The sequence below is a fragment of the Onychomys torridus genome, chromosome 10 (genome assembly GCF_903995425.1).
Source record: "Onychomys torridus chromosome 10, mOncTor1.1, whole genome shotgun sequence".
In the NCBI taxonomy this organism is placed as follows: Eukaryota; Metazoa; Chordata; class Mammalia; order Rodentia; family Cricetidae; genus Onychomys; species Onychomys torridus.
Window position 1 is genome coordinate 31,492,129 of NC_050452.1, and position 22,391 is coordinate 31,514,519.

The 22,391-nt window shown below is 49.2% G+C and overlaps 1 protein-coding gene across 2 annotated transcripts in view; it reads left to right on the forward strand.

The window, feature by feature from the left end:
• The window catches only part of Crmp1 (collapsin response mediator protein 1), a 54,543-nt gene extending 32,487 nt beyond the window's left edge, over positions 1-22,056 (forward strand). For both annotated transcript variants that reach the window (XM_036200561.1, XM_036200562.1), the window contains exons 4-14: positions 2,135-2,299; positions 5,838-5,899; positions 7,077-7,157; positions 8,769-8,837; positions 9,616-9,736; positions 10,466-10,622; positions 12,839-12,980; positions 14,053-14,223; positions 16,331-16,510; positions 18,863-19,028; positions 21,035-22,056. In XM_036200561.1, the coding sequence (XP_036056454.1) occupies positions 2,135-2,299; positions 5,838-5,899; positions 7,077-7,157; positions 8,769-8,837; positions 9,616-9,736; positions 10,466-10,622; positions 12,839-12,980; positions 14,053-14,223; positions 16,331-16,510; positions 18,863-19,028; positions 21,035-21,126 (1,406 nt within the window). In that variant the 3' untranslated portion in view covers positions 21,127-22,056. The remainder of the gene's footprint in view (positions 1-2,134; positions 2,300-5,837; positions 5,900-7,076; positions 7,158-8,768; positions 8,838-9,615; positions 9,737-10,465; positions 10,623-12,838; positions 12,981-14,052; positions 14,224-16,330; positions 16,511-18,862; positions 19,029-21,034) is intronic.
• Positions 22,057-22,391: the final 335 nt, after the last annotated feature.

Consider the following 22,391-nt stretch of genomic DNA (forward strand, 5'->3'; position numbering starts at 1 on the left):
ATATTCAAGTCTTATGCGGTACATCTCCTTCAAAGCACCACATTCCACTCCCTGGTCCCCAGAGGCTTGTGGCCTGATTGTAATGAAAAATGCATTTAGTTCAGCTTCAAAGTCCTCATAGTCTTTCAGTCACAACAATGTAAAAGTTCAGAGTTCAAAATCTCTTCTGATAGTCGAGGCAATCAATCTCTTAACTGTAATCCCCTGTAAAATAAAAATGCAAATCACATACTTCCAACATACAATGAATGGCACAGGATGTGCATTACAATTCCAAAAGAGAGGAATGGGGCCATAGTGAGGAAATATTGGATCAATGCTAGACTGAAACCCAGCAGAGCAAACTCCAACTCCTGTAGCTCCATGTCTGATGTCAAAGGGCTTAGGTGGCTCCACCCCTTCACCTTTGCTGACTGCAGCGTACTCCTCTGTCTTGGGCTGGTTCCTTGGCAGATATTCTGTGGCTCAGGCATGGCCAATTTCTTGGGGTCTCTAATTCAATGCAGGCTTTACTTCCATAGCTTCACAAGATGGCCTCTCAGAGCTGCTGTGCAGGGACTATGCATGCCACACACATGACCTCAGTGGCTCTCCTTAACCTCAGAGGAAGATTCCACACCCCTTTACTCCAGTATTTTTCATGACTCAAGCCAGAACCACATGGAAGACACTGCTAAGTTTAGCTGCCAATTTGGGGTAAACCCTGACCCCCTTGGATCACATTTGCAACAGTTTAGATTTGCTGTTGCTTTTAAAACCCATTAGTCCTTTTCTTCTCATGAGGTGAAAGCCCTTGCTGGATGGGGTCTAAGGCATCCCTCCCTTTATTCCAATTCAGGTGGGGCTTCTCCCTGACTTCCTCATCTCTTTGAATATAGGCCTTGGATCCAACATCAAATTTCATGGTGCTCTTTTCACACTGCATATATATATATATATATATATACATATACATATACATATACATATACATATACATATACATATACATATACATATACATATACATATACATATACATATATATATACATATATATATATATATATATATATATATATATATATATATATATATTGCCCTACTTCCTCTTGCCCAAGAGCAATTACTAATTACTACACGACAGAGTCAATATTAGACTGTCTTGAAATCTCCCCCACCAAAGAAATTCCTCTACTACTTTTCACTTTAGCTTCAGGAAAATTCTTAGGGCAACAGCAGATGATGGGCAGATTCTTTGCCAAAATATCCCGGGAATGACCTGTAGCCTAGTGGCTGTCAAAGTGCTCGCTCCTCTCTTGAGCTGGGCCTCCACACTGCCGCCAGCACCGCTGTCTCCCGTGCTCTATTAGGATGATGCATTAAGCTCTGCTTACAGTGTTCATCTGCTTTCCTAGTCCCAAGTCTCAGTCATCGACATTCCTCCAAATAGCAACAATGTCAGATCTGTTACTGCAATCCCCCATAACCTGGTACCTGTTTCTGTCTCAGTTACTTTTTCTATTGATGTGATAAAATATCATGACCAAGGCACCTTATAAAAGAAAGTGCTTAATTGGACTTATGGTTCCAGAGCATTAGTGTCCTTGATGGCAGAATGAAGGCATGATGGCAAGAATAGCCGAGAGCTTGAGTCTTCATTGCAAGCAGGAGGCAAAGAGCACACTAGAAAAGGCAGGAGTTTCTTAAAACCACAAATCCTACCCCCAGTTACATACCTTCTTCAACAAGCCTCACCTGCTTACTCTTCTTCAGAGAGCCACCAAATGGGTAATAAGTATTCAAATGCCTGAGATTTATGGAGGACATCTCATTTAAACCATTACAGTGGTAATAGTGATAATAATCATGGGCATGATGGTGGGAATATGTTGACGGTTGTGGGTTATGATTGTGGTGTTGGTTACAGCAATGGTGATAGTGTTATGGGGGCTGATGGTGGTGATGGTTATGGTGATGATGATGGTGGTGGTGGTTGTATGGTGATATGGATGGGAATGACGGTGATAGTGTTGATTGATGATTGTGGCAAAGATGGTAATATTGATGGGGTGGGGGTGGGAGTGGGGGTGATGTGGCCACTGTTGGAACAGCTTGGGTTCTAAGCATCATGACATATGTCTCTCTGTATCAGTTGACCATGTTGTTCCTGAACCTGGGTCCAGCCTGTTGACTTCCTTTGAGAAGTGGCATGAAGCAGCAGACACCCAGTCCTGCTGTGACTATTCCCTTCACGTGGACATCACAAGCTGGTATGATGGTGTTCGGGAGGAGCTGGAGGTGCTGGTGCAGGACAAAGGTCAGTGAAAGCCCCAGATGTGCCATAGAATCCCTTCACCCTCTCTGTGAGCCCAGCACAGAGCCACACACTTGTGTTAAGTGATGGAAGGGGACACTCCCTTTTCAGCGTCTGTCCTGTACCCCATGGAGCCTTGAGAAAGCATTCCTAGCCCAGAATAAGTCCTGTCTCTACAGCCTACCATGGAGGCCTTTGCTGGTCTATCCTTACTCTCCCGACACTTGTCACCATGGCTGCAATCCCCTGCCACCTGCCTCACTGCTGGCCTCTGCTCGAGCCATTTTCTCCACAGCAATGTCCCTTTTCTACCTGTCCAATACTCTGTCAAGACCCAGCTCAGCAGAGCAATTTTCCCTTAGCCTGTCATAATTGCTTTACTCCTTGAGTACCTGAAAGCTGACTCTGGCCTTGTGGGGTACATCCTGTTCGTTGCTCTTTGTTTCTAGAACACTGGTTGTCTATCTGGCTCTGTGAGTAACTTTTGTGGCCATCCATCTCTGTATTCTACCTGGCCCTCCTCTGTTCTGGCTCACACCAGGTGAACCTCCCCATCGCAGACATGTTCAGTTGGTCATTGCATTGCATGGAATGATGGTCAGACAGACGACAGAAGGGAAGCGAAGACTGGTCAAATAGAACAAGCCAGGATATGTGTGGTCAGTTCAAAGGGTGCCTTCCAGAGAGCAAGTATCTGTACTGCAGGGGATGCAAGGGGTGCTGGGATATACTTTTAATGTTTACAATACAGGCTGTTTTCTCATTATAAAAGTATCATTGCTTCTAATACGTAAAGACCAGAAAAGCAAACATTTCCCCCTCTGGTTCTGCTTCTGATTGCAATGTGGCATTAGTTAAGCATCTCTGCCTTCAATTTCCTGTCTATGTCAGCAACTTTTCCCCTTATATGGCGTGCAGTCGCTGTAATTTGGAATCTTTCTTTTCACTTAATGTTTTATGAGTGACATTGCCCTCTACCAGTAGCTTTTTAATAGTGCTGTTTATAAAATGCAATGGCTAATTTGCTCAACAATTTTCTTTTTAGTGGGCATTTATGTTTTCTGTTTGTTTTATTATAAATGGTGTTCTGGTGAGCATCTCCATACAAAAGCATCAGTTTGCAATTTTTATAATTTCCTTAGATGTTGAGAAATTAAATTATAAAATGTGAAAGCTTTAACATTTTCTGGGACCATGGCTCTTATGGCCAATTGATTTCTTGAAAGATGCTCCCATCCATGCAGGCATAGCCCATATCAGAGTCCCTGGCTCCTGTGTGGTACACCACCGGGTGCCATTGCGTTTGTGGCGCCCTTGCTGATTTCAAGCCAGGGTGTCATTGTGGCTTTTATCACACTTTTTCAATCACTAATTATGCTTACTTTTTGTGTGGATTTTTCCCTGTGTGACTCTCCAATTGTCCCCTTTCCTCTTATCACAGATTCCCTGTGTCTGAGTGCCCTGCTGGCAGGAAGGCATAGTCCCTCCATGGTGGCTGCTGTGACCCTTAACTGTACACACAGTCATCATAAAGGAACCTGCCATCACGATCTCACTGTCCTCACCTAGCTCTGTGGTCTGAGTCAGTTTCTGTGTACCGAGAGGCTCGTGTGTGTTTGTGATGGGGGAGAAAGGACATGGGGACGGCAGGGAAGTGAACACAAGAGCTGTCTGCCCTTCCAGAGCAAGTGACTGCCACACTGTTAGGGAGGGGATGTTTGCTTAGATTTGGCTATCCACGACATTGTTCCCCAAGACTGGACAGCCAATTCCTTTTCTTGACTGGTGACTTGCAGGAACAACTCCAGGTTTCTGCACAGGGAGCATATCCTCTCCCTCCCTGTCCCATGTCCTCCCCTCCTGCCCTCTCAACTCTCTGAAGTGACCTTCTGCCTCTTCTTAGTCAGTTCCATTTTCAGCTGAGCTTGCTCCCTGGGGAAAGCCCTTCACAGATGCCACACAGGGTTTCCTGCTCATCCAGTAGCCCTTAGCCCAGGTCTGTCATGAGTTATAGCACGCAGTGAGCTTGTCTTTCCCCAACCCAGACCATGAACTGAGGATGGGAACTTGAAACAGTTTAGAGAGAGAAAAGCATTATTTCTTTGCAATCGGAGAGGTTTCAGCCAAGACCAGTTGCTCCATTGCTGTACCCGTGGCAAGGCAGAATGTCATTGGGACTGTGTTGTGGAGCAGAGCCGCTCACCCCCTCAGGAAACAGTGAGAGGAGAAAGGGGAGGGCCCGGGTGCATCCTCCATGAATGGATGGATGTCAGAGCCCTCAGGATGCAGTCATGACCCCAAAGTCCACCAGCTGGCAGCCTGGCCCCCAGCACACCAGCACATGGGAAACACATCACATTCAAACCATAGTGGAGAGCCAGTGTCCGAGTTTCCAGCTCACCAGATGAACCTGGATGTTGATAATGACAGTGGCATTGCTTCTGTGTCTATGAATATATCGAGGTTCTATATTTTCAAAAGCGCCCCTCTCTGCAAGGAATGCAGTCTCTTAATCACCATACTTGTGCTTCCCTCATACGCGTACTAATTGCAATATTTTTACTGGAGTATACTTGATTAGTCATTGACATTTTTATCCTAATTTTAGAGCGCAATTTTCATTTCTAATTTTTCTGATTATTTTAAGAGAAGGAATTTTTGTGACGGTCGTTTCCTATACACCAGAAGTCTCTGTCGCTGAGTGTGAAAGAAGTCTCATTCCCTTGAATACTTTGCCTCAGACTCTTTTTTTTCTTCTCCTAATGTTTTCATATTCTACCTACAAACCTGAGTCACACATCACAGGTCCCAGATGAGCAAGGCACAGTGATCCCTGAGGCATGCCTTGTCCTCAAACAGCTTGAGGAGGAATAAGAGACAAGCTCTCTTCTGTCTGTCCTGTGCTCCCCCAAACTGCTCCTCACGTTCAAGCCCTGTCCTTTCTGTCTTTTAAAATCCATGCCTACCTATGCTCTGCCTAGAGTCTTCAGCACCCTCCTCCTGGCAGGACTTCGCAGCCTTCCCAGCACCCATGTCCTCTCTCCTCACAAGACAGTCTCTCCATCACTGAATGTGCTCCATGGCACCCCCTGGTGGGGCAAGACTTATGCACTAGACCTAGCAGTTGATAGCATGTTGTGTGTGCCATGCACCAGAGTGTGGTTTGAACTAATTATGGCACTGGACGTCACCTTGTGTATTTGTATTACAATTTAAAAAAAAATGTGATCAGGAAGCACATGTTCCCTTTGCTTCAGCTGGAGGAAGACACTTTCTAGAAAGGAGCAGCTCTCCCCCTTGCACAGTTCCCAGTCTCCTCCTTCTCTGCCTCCTTCCTCCTTCCTTTACCTTCAGATCCAGCTCAGGTTTTCCCAGAAGGCTCCAGATACCGCCTGCCACCCCTAGGCTGGGTTGGATGCCCTATTGTAGAGTCTATGGCATCTTCTCTCCTGTGAGTTGCACAGTGTGCCTGGTCATTGACTTACTGCAACGACCTTCCTCTCGACTCAAACATGCTTTTCTCCATCTTACCTTGTGATAGGTGTCAACTCCTTCCAAGTCTACATGGCATATAAGGACCTGTACCAGATGTCCGACAGCCAGGTAGGCCCTGCAGCAAGCTGCTTCTTTTCACCTATACAGGCCAGAGCCAGCTGTGATGATCAGGGGGACCTTTATAGCCTAGGCTCAGGTCTCACTCCCAGCACTAAATGCAGTGTGCCCATTGCCCCTCCTCTACCATTGTTCCTACCTAGAGAGAGATGGGGATTTGAAGCCTAGGATCCTTGCTAGGGTATCCCTTACATAGATAGCTCTTCCCCAGCGTTCTCTGGGCAGCTTATTAACAAGCAGCTGCTTGGAGCCCATTGTAGACATTCATGAGTTGCCTTCTGCATATGTTATGTACTTTCTGCAGGCTAGACAGTTTCCTTGGGGCTCAGGGGAGGCTGGGGACCATCACACACAGGCTTTGCAGAGGCAAGCTGTGGCCTCCTTCAAGCAGATGCAAGGCACTGAGGAATTCAGAGTCTGTTTTCTCATCAGAAGGATGTTAGATCTCTGGCCCAGGGTTCAAGGAACTGTAGAAGACACCACAGTGTGTTTCCAAGGGTGGGCTTTCTGCTCACACCCTCCCTCCACCATTGGATCCCCTCTACCTCCTAGAAAAAACTGGACACCAGTGCCAACCTGCCATACCTGCTGCTTGCGGGGCAGCTGGGAACATATTTCTCACCATCTCTGGGCTTCAGGCTTATACTCTCCCCACCCTTGCAGAGGTTGTCAGAGTGCTGAGTGATTAATACAAGTGAAATCTAAGGATAGTTAGAAATTGCTCATTGGCTATTACTGCAGAATTGGGCCCATGGTGGCCTTTCCTGTCCTGCCCTCCAAAGAAGCACCTTGGAGCAAATAACAACTTATTTAGGATCCTTGAGGCCTTTGATGCAGACACCCAGAGTATCTAGAAGGAGGAAGTTGGTTGGGGCTCATGGAAGTGGTAGTGTGTAACACACGGGTGGAATTCTGACTGATGCTTCTTTCTTACATTGATCCATTGAGGCCCATGGTGTGGATGTCAGTTGTGGGCTTCAGGTTGGGGGTCTTCCAAGGTGCTTCCCGCCTCTGAGTCCCCCCACCCATATCTGCTCCACCCAACCTCCTGCCTCTTGATCTGCAGATCTGGGTCTGCAGAGGCTGTGGGAGTGAGCAGAAGAGCAGCCTTTTAAAGACATGGATTGCTGCACTTTGATGTCTCACCAGCCCCATTTCTCCTCTTTAGCTGTACGAAGCCTTCACCTTCCTTAAGGGCCTGGGAGCTGTGGTCTTAGTCCATGCAGAAAACGGAGACTTGATAGCTCAGGTGAGTGGTACAAGGTTCTCCTTCCTGCCATAAAGGGGTCCTCTTACAAAGTAGACTGTAAAAGAGGGGTGTATCCTCTATTAGTGAAGTGACTGGGTGGGGAAGGGTGGAGCTGAGCACTGGGTGTCATATCACATGTGAAGATAAGAGATGTTTGCTTGTGTGTAGTGTGCGTACTGGAAAGGCACTTGGCTTCTGGGACCTATTTTCTCCTCTGCATTGTGAGGTTCTGAACAAAACTGTTCTTCAAGTAGGAAAAGGGTACCATGTGCACCCAGCATCTTTTTAAAAATGTGGATTCTGAGGATTTTACTCATTCTTATGTTTGCGTAGTTATCACTTTACCAACTGGGCCATCTCCCTAAGCTCCCTGTACTAGTCAGGCTTCCCTAGAGGACCAGAACATAGACTGACTTGTATATTACACATGTCCTATATAATATAGCAAATCGTATGAGTGGTTTAGATGCTGTAGTCCAGCCCAAGAATCCAGTAGTTGTTCAGTCCACAAGGCTGGATTCTCAAATGGTCTTGAGCATACGCTAGAATCTCAGAGAAGTAGGTTCTGATACCAGTGAAGGAATAGACATGCCAGGAAGAGTGAGGGCAAGCAGGCGAAGAACAAAATCTTCCTTCTTCTGTGTTCTTTGTATAGGCTGCCACCCAGAAGGTGTGGCCCAGACTGAAGGTGGGTCTTCTCCCTTCAGATGATTTCATAAAGAAAAATCCGTCACAGGTGTACCGAGCTGCTTGGGTTCTAGTTAATTCTAGATTTAGTCAAGTTGACATCCAAAAATAGCCACCACACTTCTAGAAAGGCTGATTTTCAGTCTCTGTTCTGGAGATCAACAAGTGTGATGTTGGCCTCTGTTTGGCTTCTGAGGAAGAAGACTGATAGCTTCTTCCTGCAGCAAACCGGAAGATGGGGAGTGAGCTGCCGGGGGTGGGGGGGCATGAGGAAGGAGGTGGAGGACAGTGGTGGCTTGCCTGGTGACATCCTGCCTTAGGGGTAACTAACCCACTCCCCAGAGAGAAAGAGGCATAGTTCCAGCTCATAGTTCTGGAGATCTGAGAGTGTGGTAACTACCAGGCTCTGAGGAGCTTCTGGTGAGGGCCCAGGCAGGTGTGGGGAAAACCTGGGAAGAAAAGCAGCTGTGTGCAGAGGTCTGGGTGCGTAAAAACACAGGGGAGGGACCAGGTGTTGCGAAAGTCACTCTTGTCAAAAACGAGTCTCTTCCTGAGATGAAAGCCCACCCCACAGGAAAGTATCTCTTGGTGCCCATCACCTCTTACTGGCTTTCCTATTTCCTAGCACCCTCACATGGGGGCCAAACCACCATTGAGTTTTGAGGAGACAGGTCTTGTGCTTTCTCTTGTCAGTTCCTGGAGTTCAAGAACAACACAGATACTGCTGAGGGGGGGCAGAGGATGGGCATGGACAAACGGAGGGGAGGGTTGGTAGAGTCGGAAGAGCAGCCGGTCACTCTCAGTCCACTGGCTGGCCTGTGGGAACCTCCTCATCCTGGCCTCATCTGGCCAGGGTCAAGCAGGGGCTGGAAGAGCAACTCTTCTGAGCTCCCTCATTCTGGCTCATTGGTGATTGTCTCCTAGGAACAAAAACGGATCTTGGAGATGGGCATCACCGGTCCTGAGGGTCATGCTCTGAGTCGACCCGAGGAGGTAAGGACTCCCCACTCTGCGATCTGTAATTGCCAAGTGCTCATTCCAGAGTCCTTTAGCTGGAAAAGAACAGTTGCACCCAGCCCCTCCCACTTCCCCCTGCTCTGCCCTCTCCACTCCCTTCTCCCTACCCCTGCCCAGGGCTCTGGAGGATGCAATCAGAGAGGCCACAAAAGGCTTTGCCTATGCCAGGGTCCAGGAGCATCACCCTTGGACCCTGCACACACCCACGTGTCCTGACTTGGGGAGAATCTTCACCGAGGCCTTGGTATATATTGGCCACAAGAAAAAGGACTGAAGAGTTCCCTAGTGTCTTGTCAAATCGTTCCTCTTTCAGGACAATGCCTTGAGTGGTTGTAAATTAAAAACCCAAACCAGAAGTCACAGTAGGTGTTTTGGCTTGCTAATCCTGAGAGCGTGGCTGGTCTATGGGGACTGAGATGAAATGAATCAGGTTCAGTGGGTGAATGAGAAAGCATTGTGGGCCATGGGCGTGCCCTGATGTCATGGGGTCGGTCATTTGCCATGACCATTTGTGTGCCTTTTGGTACAGTTGTCCCCTCTCAGCCTGTGTAGCGTTTCCAAACAAGCGTGGGCATCGCTCTGTCTCCAGCTCTCCCATTGGACTCCTTTTAACTTTTTCTCATTCTTCATATGCTTTCCTCTCCTCCTGTTGAGTGGAAAATTTCCCTTTTGAGGACAGTTAAGAAGAAGGACATGGGTTCAGGGGTGGCTGTCCCCCTTCCTGCCCTGACCTTTGTATTTGCTGTGCCCCCAGCTGGAGGCCGAAGCCGTGTTCCGGGCGATTGCCATTGCAGGCCGGATCAACTGCCCTGTGTATATCACGAAGGTCATGAGCAAGAGTGCAGCAGACATCATCGCGCTGGCCAGGAAGAGAGGCAGGTGGTGGTTATCCTGAGGGGCGACAGAAGGATGCCCACGTTTACTCCAGAGCAGAGGTTGCCGGGAGCTGGTAGCCTATGGCCTCTAGTGTTCTGAAGGGATGGTCTGGGGTTGCACAGTACGGAGTTGGTTTTAGATTTGACTGCTAGTGTGCCACCTGTCAGAGACCTCTGCTACAAGCTCTGAGCCTCAGCTTCTTCATTTGTGACGATCCCTGCTTCCAGTGGCTAGCTGAGATCGTGTGGCACCTTGCTGGCTTTAGAGCCTTTCTCTGGATTTCACACAAGCTGATGATTAGTCAGCAATGGCCTGCAGGTCCTCCTGCATCCTGTCTCCCTTTTTGTGGGGCTACTCCCTGGGCTTTCCACCTGGCTTGCCCCTCTCCTGGGCTCTGCCTAGGATTCACACTGGGAGCTTATGCTCAGGGTTACCACACAGCCTGAGAGAAGGGAGCCAGTTGTGGGTTGGGAAGAAGGAAGGCATTGTCCCAGAGACCATAGTACAGGGACAGCAGGAGCTGGGTATAGATGAGTGCTGGCCTAGGTCGGCTGCCCTAATTAGATACAGAATTGGGCATTGACAGTAAGGGGTACTATGTGGTGCTGCCCCTGAGGAAGATGCCAGGCTATTGGCTTCTAGTCAGTCTCCTCTGCCACAGACCTTTCTTTTGTGCCAGCATGGACACTATTGGCTATAACCACACTCCCTGTGTTTGCCTCTTCAAGGCCCTCTTGTCTTCGGTGAGCCCATAGCTGCCAGCCTGGGGACTGATGGCACCCACTACTGGAGCAAGAACTGGGCGAAGGCAGCTGCATTTGTGACCTCCCCTCCCCTGAGTCCAGACCCCACCACTCCCGACTACTTGACCTCCTTGCTGGCCTGGTGAGAGCCATGGGGATGGGGATGCAGGGCTGGGGTTGTGGCTAGAGTCTGCAGCCAGAAACCACAAGGCTAGTTAGACACACTAGAGAAGGGAGCCTTGGGGTCTATGCTTAGAAAACAGTCCTCCATGTTGTTTATAGCAATTTTTCCTAGACCTACGGGTGTGTTTCACCTAGTGATTGTTCACTTAGTGAGCGCCTCCTCCCACCAGCTCAGCATTGTTTATGCACCTGCTGTGTTCTAGGAAGTTAGGTGCGCTTGGTAACCTCCAGGACTAGGGATGAGAGACCAGGATTCAAATCTTGCCTTGGCCACTTACTGGTCCTGTCATCTTGGGCTTGTCACAGCATATGTAAGGACTCCCTGTCTCACTTGGCTTACTCATTGGCCATGTTCACAATGCCTGCTTGCACAGGGCTCGTTGCGGCTCAGTACAGATGAAAGTTCATCTGAAAAGCAGCCACCGTCACTGGTAAAGCACAATATTCTTCACATAGTAGAGCACAGCCCTGCAATCCCTTCCGTAGTCAGCATGAGAGAAGAGGGCTTTGCAAGACCACACAGTAAGCTAAGGAGGACAGGCTGTCCTGGAAAAGGTAGATGGCTGGGGCTCCATGGAGGAGACGAGTTGGGGTTGGACTTGGGGATAAGACAGGATTTCCCAATATAAGGAACTGTGTGTGTGAACAAGGAGACTCCGGGATGTGCACCATGTGGAAATCTCTCTCCCAACACGACGCAGACACTATTTGCTGGTGAATTCAAGTGCTGACTCAGTGCCTAAGCCCAGAGCTTGTGAAAGTCTGACACCTCTTCAAACTACAAAAAGAGTTCACATCTCCCCAGGATCTGCTGTCCCACAGTCTTAGCCAACTCAGAACATGATTATAGTCCACAGAAATTGATGATGTCTTGCACCCTTGGTCATGGCCACTCTGGCTCAGTGTGCTGGTGCCTCTTGCCTCCACGGATGCCATCTGTTTCCAAGATGCCATCCCTATCCACTGTTTGTGCTTAGGCACTGTAAATATCAGTGGGACCAAAGGGAACACCCCCATGATTTCTCCTCCCAAAGTGGAGTCCAGAGGGCAGAGCAAGACCTGGACCTCACTCCTTGACCAGACTTTCACCTGGTCTTTCTCCAGGCTGACTTTACCTCGCTTCTGCCCTTGGCTCTCTCTGCCCAGCTTAACAGTCTTGGGCTGACAGTGACACCCCCTGCCCTGCCCCAAGAAAGCACCGTGTCTCAGGGCCTTTGCACTCTACCCCCTGCCTAGTACTCTCTCATGCGTCTTTTGGTTGGTATTTGCTGCTTCCAGACCTTTGCTGGAAGCTTTCTTCTCAGAGAGGTATCTTCTGGTCATCAGATTTAAAATGGCAGCTCAGCTCGCCTGTAACACTCCTGTCCAACCTGCTGTGGTCTTGTTTTTACACCCACCATGCCACGGTCTGTTGACGATCACCATGGCTTCATATCCTTCCAGACACACAGCATGTATGTGGTGTGGGTTTGCTAAACATCTAAGTACAGACAGTCCTAAGCAGGACATTTCTTAGGCACACGTCTGGGATCTAAGTGACTTACATATCCTAATACTATAATGTAGAGGACAGCCTCAGCCTGCATTTACAAGCACCGAGTCATAGCCCCTGTCTTCACTGATACTAGTCTCCAGGTTCAGGTTCTGGATGCATCCAATGGTCCTTGCTTCCCAACTCTCAAGGGACCAAATGACAAACCCAGAGATCTGTGTCACTCAGCTATTACCTACAGTAGAATTTGTTCTGTGAGCCCAGTGCAGAAGCCCCAGCTGCCATAGGCTGGTAACCTCACTCTAAGAGAGACATATCAGTGTGTGTGACTCTCCTGTGACATGTAGAGATGTCAGGCTTAGGTTGAAGATGGGAGGCTCCTGACATATAGGACATAGGCATGGACCAGCAGGCTTTGAGTTGACAGGCTGACTGACTGTATTATTGTCTATTGCAACAGGGGTGGGAACATAGCTCACTGGTAGGGTACTTGCTTAGCATGTGATACACCATGAGTTCAATTCCAAACACTAGAGAAAAAATATTGAGATAAGATCCCTGATGCCTCCTTCAGAATTTTCCATAGAACTGGGGCTTGAAGTACCACTTCTGGGCTGGGTGACCCATGCCAGGGACTGCTGTTCACAATGAGTGTGACTCTGCCTTCTTTCTGCTCTTGCCAGTGGAGACTTGCAGGTCACAGGTAGTGGCCACTGTACCTATAGTACCGCCCAGAAAGCTGTGGGCAAGGACAACTTTACTCTGATCCCTGAGGGCGTCAACGGCATAGAGGAGCGGATGACCGTTGTCTGGGACAAGGCAGTGGTAAGTTCATCCCACCTCTTGCATGGAAGATTCTAGATGTACCCTGCCTGGCCCATCTCTCTCTTACCTGAAAGTAGAGATGGGAACAGAGGACTTTTGGGAAACTAGTCCCAGGCTGTAAAGTCCTTCTTGCCTTCTGATGTCATAGTCCTTGAATGAAGGATGGGAAGTGGCCGGTAGATAGAAGGGTGCTTCAGCTCATCAGAAATGGCTCTGTAAATTGTGGGTGTCTATCCTCGTGTGTGCATGTTTTTGGGTGTACATGTGCCTCGGTGCATTGTGTGAAATTCAGAGACAGCCTGTAGGAGTCAGTTTTCGCCTTCTACCAGGAAGTGAACTCATGTCATCAGGTTTGGTGGGAGGCATCTTTACCTGCTGCATCATCTTGCCAGTCCCCACCTTATTTGCTTATTTATTTTTAATTATTACTGTTTGTGTTGTGGGTCTTTTGGCTGCATGCATGTCTGTGTACCACATGTGTGCCTGGTGCCCTTGGAGGCCAGGAGAAGGTCCTGGAGACCCTGGAATTGAAACGGTCAATGGTTGTGAGCTGATATGTAGGTGCTGGGAATGGGATCTGGGTCCTTTGGAAGAACAGTCAGAGTTCTTAACCATTTAGTCATCTCTCCAGCTCCTCCCATCTAAAATTTTTTAAGACAGAGTCGCTCTCTGGCCTAGAACTCACCAAGTAGGTATGAGACTGGCTGGTCACTGAGTCCCAAGGATCCTCCTGTCCTTACTTCCCCGGTGCTAAAATTACAGGTGTGTGTTGCTTTGCCTTGCTTTTTACATCAGTGGACATTGAACTTGGGTCCTCCTGCCTGTGTGTCAAACACTTTACTGACTGAGCTATCTCCTGGGCCAAGGTTTTACTTTTTATAAAAGGTGGGCCTAGAACCACTGACTCATCCCAGTGGCTCATGTGCAGCAGGCCTCTGCAGTTCCTTTGATCCCTGCTCTGATCAGGCCAGGCCCTTCAACAGAGCCTGGTTTCCATCTGTGAGGATCCCACTGGAAGGTCCAGGTCTGTGACCATCTCTCCTTCTCTTCAATGTTTGGGTCTTGATTGCAGGCTACTGGCAAGATGGACGAGAATCAGTTCGTCGCCGTCACCAGCACCAACGCAGCCAAGATCTTCAACTTGTACCCAAGGAAAGGTCGGATTGCTGTGGGCTCTGATGCTGATGTAGTCATCTGGGACCCAGATAAGATGAAGACCATAACAGCCAAAAGCCATAAATCAGTAAGTGCCAGTTCATCCATGATACTCTTAGTTTGGGTGGGCGATTGTTCCTTTGGGTCATTTCAGAAGTTTCTGGTTAAAAATGATGCAGGGTTTTCCCAAATCTGCCACGTGGCTGCATCAGCCACTCACACTTCTATTGGAGAGATTCCAAGAAGGTGCTTTGAGCAGGCTAAGCCAGGCTGTGGTTATGGTCTTGTGAGCATGCTCTCCTCTCTCTGCCCCTCTTTCTGCACACAGAGCAGACACATCTATTCCTGGCCAATGTGTTCCCTGGAATAATGGCCTGTGCTCTTACCCCTTAGCCATCCCTCCAGTCCCCAGCATACCTTTTTAAAATGACAGCTTTGAATGAAACTCACAGCACAAAATTTGGAATCTGCAGGGGGAATGGTTGTCCTGTTTGTGAGCAGGCTACAGAAAAAAGTAGCCAAAATTGACTGTATAGCTGAACAAAAACCAAAAACAAAACATGGTATGAGATATCAAGTTCAGGGAAAGAATTGGGTTTGGGGATCTGCCAGTTCCCAGAGGAAGGGTAGGTTCTTTGCAAGGTGAGAAACTACTGAGACTAATAAATTGAGTGGAGTGCAGAAACAATACACAGTAAGGGTTTTGCCTGTGTTGCCTGGGGGAAGAGACCGGCTCTCACTACCGGCTGCAGGTCACGGCATCGAGAAGGCTAGGGGCTGAGACAGGCTCCAGGGTGTAATGTGTGCCCCTAGGATACTGTGACAGCAACAGGGAGACTCACCGTGTTGCCAGAGCTGGAATCTAGTGTTACCTCTTCGGGTGATGGAGATCACATGACCACACATGCAGACGGCACGCACAGTATGTTTTAGCAAAAGCATCACACCAATGGGACATTTGTTTGATGTTGGGAAGTGGGTATATCAGTGGTAGCCCAAGTGCATGACGGGACTCAGATCAGCAGCTTGTGAATTTTCAAGGGTTCTCACACTTGAACTCATGCTGAGGATCTCTGAGGTAAGGGGTAGAATAAAGACTCCCAGGATGTGTAGACAGCACTTGTGTGGGGACAGTTAGAAGTAGGAAGGCACTCAGCTCCGTTGGAGGTAATAAGAGAAGCTTTTCTTCCAGATCCCTTTCATACCACTCCGATGGTTTTCAACCACGTGTGACCTACTGTTGTGATAATTGATAAATGATCAGCACAATTAAAAAGAATAGGTGAAAAGCCACTGGAGGGTGGCAGCTGGCTAATGGGACTGAGTACCTCTTCAAGTGCCACAAACCAAACGCACGTTTTTAGAGGTTGTCTTCTTTATTATTTTTAAGAGTTTATTTTTTAACTATTTGTGTATTTAACTGTGTGTTTATGCACATGAATGCATTACCTGGCCAGAAGAGGGAGTTGGATCCCCTGGAGCTGGAGTTACACTGCTGTGAGTAGGGTGTTGGTCCTCTGGGAGAGCAGCAGGATTCAGCAGCTGAACATGATCCTCTGCTGACTTTCTTTCTTTCTTTTTTTTTTTTATGGGGATATGGAGGTCAGAGAACATATTGAGGAAGTCAGTTCTTTCCTTCTACCAGATCAGTCCCAAAGCTCAAACTCAGGTCATTAGGCTTGTCAGCCAGTACCGCTATGCACTGAGCCACCTCACAGGCCTGTTGCCTTTTCAGTTGTTGAGACAGTGACAGCATGACCTTACCCTGTGCTCAGACTGTAAGTGTGCAATGTTCCTTCCACCCAGCAGTGCAGGATGGGCTCAGTACTTAGGATGTTATTTGCTGGTGCACTGCAAGTGTTTTAGGGAAGCCCATGTCCTTTGACCTTGGATTTTAGTTTAGGAAGCTCTCCCTTGCAAAAGATAATCTCACAGAAATGTGCATTACAGCCAGAACATCCATAGTGCTTATTCACAGAGGAGAGTACTCCTTTTCCAGATGCCCAGGGTGGGTGTTAACTGTCAGTACCAGCAAGTGCTGTTCATTGTCTGCTATACATGGTGGACTATTACACAGAGAAGAAGTCGTCACTGGGAAATGCTTGTAACAGAGCATCACATTATGTGTGTTATACTGATGCAAGGGAAGTGTTGGGTGTGATACAGAAGTAAATCTGGGCTTTTTGCATTCACAGACTGTGGAATACAACATCTTTGAGGGCATGGAGTGCCACGGCTCACCTCTGGTGGTCATCAGCCAGGGCAAGATTGTTTTTGAAGATGGAAACATCAGCGTCAGCAAGGGCATGGGCCGCTTCATCCCTCGGAAGCCGTTCCCAGAACACCTCTACCAGCGTGTCAGGATCAGGAGCAAGGTGAGCGCCTGAGTGGAGGAGGGTCCTTGTGCTGTGCCAACTGCTTCTTAGGGGAACTGGGCTCGGTCCTGTGCAGAGCTGATGAACATGTTTGTTTGTCTGAGAAGTGGGCTTGGATCTGAAGCCCAGGTCATCAGACGAAATGAAGGAGGTTGCAGCTCTTGCAGGTTGTGTTGTATACACCTGTGTGTAGGAGAGGTGTCCACAAGTCCTGCATGAGCTTGGAGGATCTTCACAAGGCCCACTGGAGGGTCATGGGCCTTGTCTCCCAGATTAGAACCTGATTCTCAGGGCCAGCAAAGACTTCCCCAGTTACCCAGATGTCACAGTGAGAATGTACAGCCTAGCATCCCTGAGGGCTGCCTCCCCACTGACCTGCCTAGCCCTCTCATCCCTCCTGCCAGATATGTGCCTACCTTCTCCAAGATCTTGAGGCTTAACCTCGGAAGGCCCCAGCCAAGCATAGAGCAGGCGCTGTCCTTGTCTGACTCAGAGGAGGGAGACTCCTTCCTGTGGCTGTCCTCCCTGTCACCATAGCAACTTGTTACTCACATGAGCCCAGTGTGTCAGAAGGGTCAGCTGTGTATGTTGCCTGTCTGTCTCTGTTCCTTATATGTAGTATGAATCCATAATTTGTGGTCTATACATCTGAATCTATCACATGTATTGAACACACATGCACATGAACCTACTGAGTGTACTGTGCATGCATGCATGTGTGTCCATCTGTTCATTGCTCATATTTGTGTGTGCCCATTATGTATTGTATACCCATGTATGTATGTGTTCACTTATCCATTGTGTATATTATTATACATGTATGCATATGTGTGAGTGTGTGCCCATTAAGTGCGCTGTGCATGCGTGTGTGTGTTTTTTGCATGTACTGAACATGTCTGCATGTGTGTGTGTGTGTGTGTGTGTGTATGTGTGTGTGTGTGTGTGTGTGTGTGTGTGTGTATGTGTGTGTGTGTGCTTTGCATACTGGGGTGTATATACGTGTGCATGCACATTTGTATGAGTGGGTGTGTGTTCATGCGTGTGCTCCCACTCTCGTACTTCACTAGCAGAACTACTGATTTAAACAGGAAAGTCAGACACCTTCTCCCCCAGCTCTAGGCCCCACAGAGTTGTCTTCATCTGTCAGCTGTCCCTGTACCTCTGCCACAGGGCAGCACGAGATAGACACATGTCACAGGCACTGTACATCAGGTGGGAAGACTAAGTTTGGGGAGGGTCAGAGTGGGCCTGGGGTCTTGGGTACCAGAATGGCTGGGATGCCCACTCCATACCGAGGGCCAGCAGCATCCCTTGCTGGGCTGTAGACCTTTCACCTGGTCTGCAACTGAGGCCCGTGGAGAACCTGGCCCAATGCTAAGGCATCAGTTTACATAAGGGGAGGGCAGGTTCCTTGCCCTTGTACCTGGGTAGTGGGCAGGAGCCAGGCTGGGAGCGGGGTACAGACCTGCGGCCACTCTTAGCCCAAGGAAAGGGCAGTGACCGAAGAAAGGGATGAGAAGCAGGGTGGCAGAGCCTGAGGAGGGGGCTCAGATCACCAGAGGTCTTGGTGGTCAGGGAGCAGGGCCGTGGGTCAGGAGAGTGGTACAGGGTCAATGGGGGCCCTTCAAGTGGTCCAAAGCTGAGCCTGCCAGCTTTGGAGGAGGTGCCTGGATCTGGGGTCAGGATATGGTCTCTTGCCACCCCGAACCCCTAGAGGACCTTGTATGCTTCCCTGGATGAATGCTGTTCTCTGAGGCCGTCTCTCCTGGTCCTTGGTGAGGTTCTCTGGGCTGTGCAGGATCTCCCAGGGGCTCCATGGGTCCCTTCTTAGCTCTGGGCTGTGTGGGCCTCCTTTCAATTCTATGGCTGCCAGCTTCTCTGCCTCAGGATGGTGGTAGCCTGTCCTCTTGAGGTCATCACTGAGGGGCTCCTGGTCTCCTCTGCCCTCCCTGTCTCTCCCTCCCTCACTCCCTCCTTTAACCAGTCATGTGCCCCAGTTGCTCATCTCCCTGTGTAATTTTGTAAAGACAGGAAGACTGGCCCTTGAATGCTGTAGTCTGGGTCTTAAGATTTACAGAGGAGGAAGTTGAAAGAAAAGTGTGTGGAAATGACTTGAGGTCCTTCATCATGAAGCTCTATGTGCATGTATACGAACAGATGTGTCCATCTATGGAGCATATGCATGTGTGTGAATGTACATCCATATTGCACTGTGGCACATGTCTGTGTGTACACAAGTGTGGCTTGTGCGAGCATATGTGTGATGTACAGCTTGATGGCCTCAGATCCGCTCTGTTGGCAGGACAGAGGCACAGACATGTGTTAACCTGACCCCTCCCTCTTTCTTTTTAGGTTTCCGGGTTGCATGGTGTTTCCAGGGGAATGTACGATGGCCCGGTGTACGAGGTGCCAGCTACACCCAAACATGCAGCTCCTGCTCCTTCTGCCAAATCTTCACCTTCCAAACACCAACCCCCTCCCATCAGGAACCTCCACCAGTCCAACTTCAGCTTATCAGGTAGTCTCATGGCAGCCAGGCTCCTGTGGAAAGGGGCCCACGGCCTTAGGCATAGGTAGAGAAGGCCAGAAGGTCAAGGGCACATTCTCTGCTGTGCCCTGAGGCACAGCATAGGCAGGTGTTTCTAGGGTGCAGCACAGCATGTTGATTTTTGACTCGGCACTAGTCAGCCCTGGGCTTAAGTGTGCCAGGGGATGTTACCACTCTCATACCATGAAGCTAAGTGTGGAGTCCAGGGATGGGTATGGAGCAGGGGCCCTGTCATTTGCTGGGTTCATGCTCTGTGCCTGGCTCTTGGCCATCCTCCTCAACTCCAGGCTTAGGAAGCACAATTGGGACTTTATGGTGGTGGTGTGTTTCTGGTATTGACTTAAGTTTCCTAAAATTCAGTTTCAAAGAACTAGGATTACATGTACATGCAACTCTACCAGATGGCCACAGGAGGGCACTCGTGTGTGTGCGTGTACGTGTGTGTACACACACACACACACACACACACACACACACACACTGGGAACATTGTGATCCCAGTTGTTTGAGTCGGTGCAGGGTTCTAGGGATTTGCTGATGAGTGGTGCACAGCTGGACAGCTTCTAAAGAGCTGAGAAGCCTGCTGAATTCCACAGTTCAAAGGCTGTGATGTTGCATTCAATGGCTTCCTAAGATGCAACCATTTAAAACATAAGCATGAGCTCACGAGCTCTGTAAAAACAGTCAGTGGGCTAAAGTAGGTCAGTGGGTCATCCCAGCAAAGGCATGTGCTAGCGACAGAGAGGGAGGCAGGGGCTGAGAGAAGGGTGAAATTTCAGTTTAAATTGTAAGGTGAGAGGTACCCTGCAGGGAGAGTGCAGTGAGTACTGGGTCAGGGGGTCCCAGGACACCTCACTTTCCACAATCCTTTCCTGGAATAGTTATCTGAGTGCAATTCTGGTATTAAAGGCGGCTGTTGATATTGCACAGAGACCCCAAGCACAACCCCAGCATCTTGTCTGGAGTGCCGAGAGAGCTGTCCTCCATGCTGTGAGGAGCCTTGGAGACAGTGGCATCTCACAGCCACTGCAGACTGGCTTTCTAGTGCCATCAGGCAATGAAATACTGTAGATCTGTCATTAGAGGTGGATAGAAACATCTTTAGAACAAAGATAGCCGTGTAATAACAAGCCTGTGTTAGGGCCCTCCATTCCCTCTGAGGCCCATGGCGCTGCCCTCGGGGCTTCACGGACATTTACTAAGTGTCACTATTGCTGCCAGCGACATAGCTGGTCTCCCCGCATGGCTATCCAGTTCACCCTTGTCCACTTCAAAGGCAGGACAGTGCCACCAGACATAGGTGCCGTGTGTCAGTCTGACGGGTGTTTTCATGGTATAGTCACTGGGCAAGCATGGTGCAGTGGGCCAGGAAGGGAAATGAGGGAAGTGGTGGGTGAAGTCCTGAGTTACCAGGAGGACAGAGAGCTGCCAACGTCTAGGAGAACCAGATCTGCACTCTAAGGCAGGCTCACCTAGACAGACCTGGTAAGGTCAGGGTCAGAAGGGAAGTTGGTTAGTTCACACCCAGGCACAGGACACTGTGCAGAGAAGGGTGGGCTTTGGGGACAAGCCAGTGTGGGCTTGGGTCCTCTCTTCTCAAGTCTAATGTCTTTTTCCTTAGGGCACTCAGTCTGAGCCTCAGCTCTCTTATCTCTGAGCTGTATCCATCATGGTATTGTGTGTTCTCAGAACAAACCTGTGCACCAAGTCTGCTACACACAGTAGGAACTCACTAAGTGAGGCCAAACTCTGCAGGGGTCAGAGATCTAGGAGGGGAACCCCAAGACTTGCAGGTACCCAGGAGAGGTCAGGCAGGTCTACAGGTCAGGGGGGCTTCCCTGAGTGAACCTGGACAGGGTCTTGAAGGTGGGTTGGTATGCTGAGCATTTTAACATGGGGTGTAATACCCACAAAGGTGGGGAGTACACCAAGGTGATGGAAACAGGTCTTATTCCACACACTTCTGTCTCTTTCAGGTGCCCAGATAGATGACAACAATCCAAGGCGTACAGGCCACCGCATCGTGGCTCCCCCTGGTGGCCGTTCCAACATCACCAGCCTCGGTTGACCTCAGATGAGCCAGATACGCAAGAGTGAAGGGTTCTGGGAAAATGTCCATTCCTTTTCCTGTCTGTGTTTTCGAAGCCCACAGTTTTAGTTGGTACTGATGGAGGGGAGATTGAGTTGATGCTCTTTCCCTCACTGTTTAGGAAGAAGTGGTACTAGTGTGGTGTGTTTGCCTGGAACTTCCTTGCCCACAGTGTGTGTTCACACCGACTCCACCTCAGAGCATGGTGTCTCCATTTTCCCTTCCTAGTGATCCCCAGGTGTAGCATCGTCCTATACCATCCCCTCCACTCCTTCACGACCCTCTGAGTGATGGTTCCTTTGCGCCCTGTAGCTGTTCTAGGATAGGATGCATGTTAGTAAGTTACGTATGCAAGTCTGAGCGCGGCTGATGGACATCGCCGAGGACCGACACGATGCCAAGACCTTAGCCCCCAGGGGAGACTCCCAAACTCTTAAAAATGAAGGCTCTGCCCTCAGAGTCTTCACTAGAAGGGTGTCATCCCCAACCCCACCCTGACTGAGACCTGTGAATATGCAGAATGACAGGGAAGCCTTCCACCTGGTCACAGAGCTTCATCACCCACGTCCTGCGTCAGCAACCCGCTCCCTGTACCTGGCCATGGTGTCTTTCTGGTCTGTGTGTTCTTCCAGCCAGCCTTGGGCTTTGGGCCCAGCCAGGCTCACACCCAGAAAATGGTGTCCTGACACACCTCTCAAGCCTGAGGATGGTGGGGTAACAGCTCTGCCCAGGCTGCCTGAGTCCCTGTCCCTCTAAGAAGGTCAGCGGGGCAGTCAGATTTTTAAAGTTTTGTACAGTTTTCCTTTGTATTCACTTCCATTTTTACTTAATAACTGACTTGTTGGTGGCTCTTATTTCTGAATTCAAAGCTTGTGAAAAAAGAAATAAAGAAATTAAATTGCCTGTTGACCTAAGTGGGTGTTTTCATTTGGGTGGATCAAATGCCTAGCAGTCATCCTGACTCTGTGATGGCCAAGTTCTGGGGATACTGGGGTGGCCGATGGGAGAGAACAGTTAGTACATGACTTGGAAGAGATGGGTCAAGACTCTGGATCTACAGGTGGGCTTCTGGGATATGTATTGATTGACACAGCTCAGCTCACAGCTGGGTCTGCATAGAAACTGGGATACCAAGCACAAAAGTGCTGAGTGGTTCTCCATGTCGCTCTCTAGAGCAGAGGCCCTGGGAGAATTCTGTACACTTCTGTAAGGAGCCACACTGCTCTCCAACCAAGTCAGCTCAG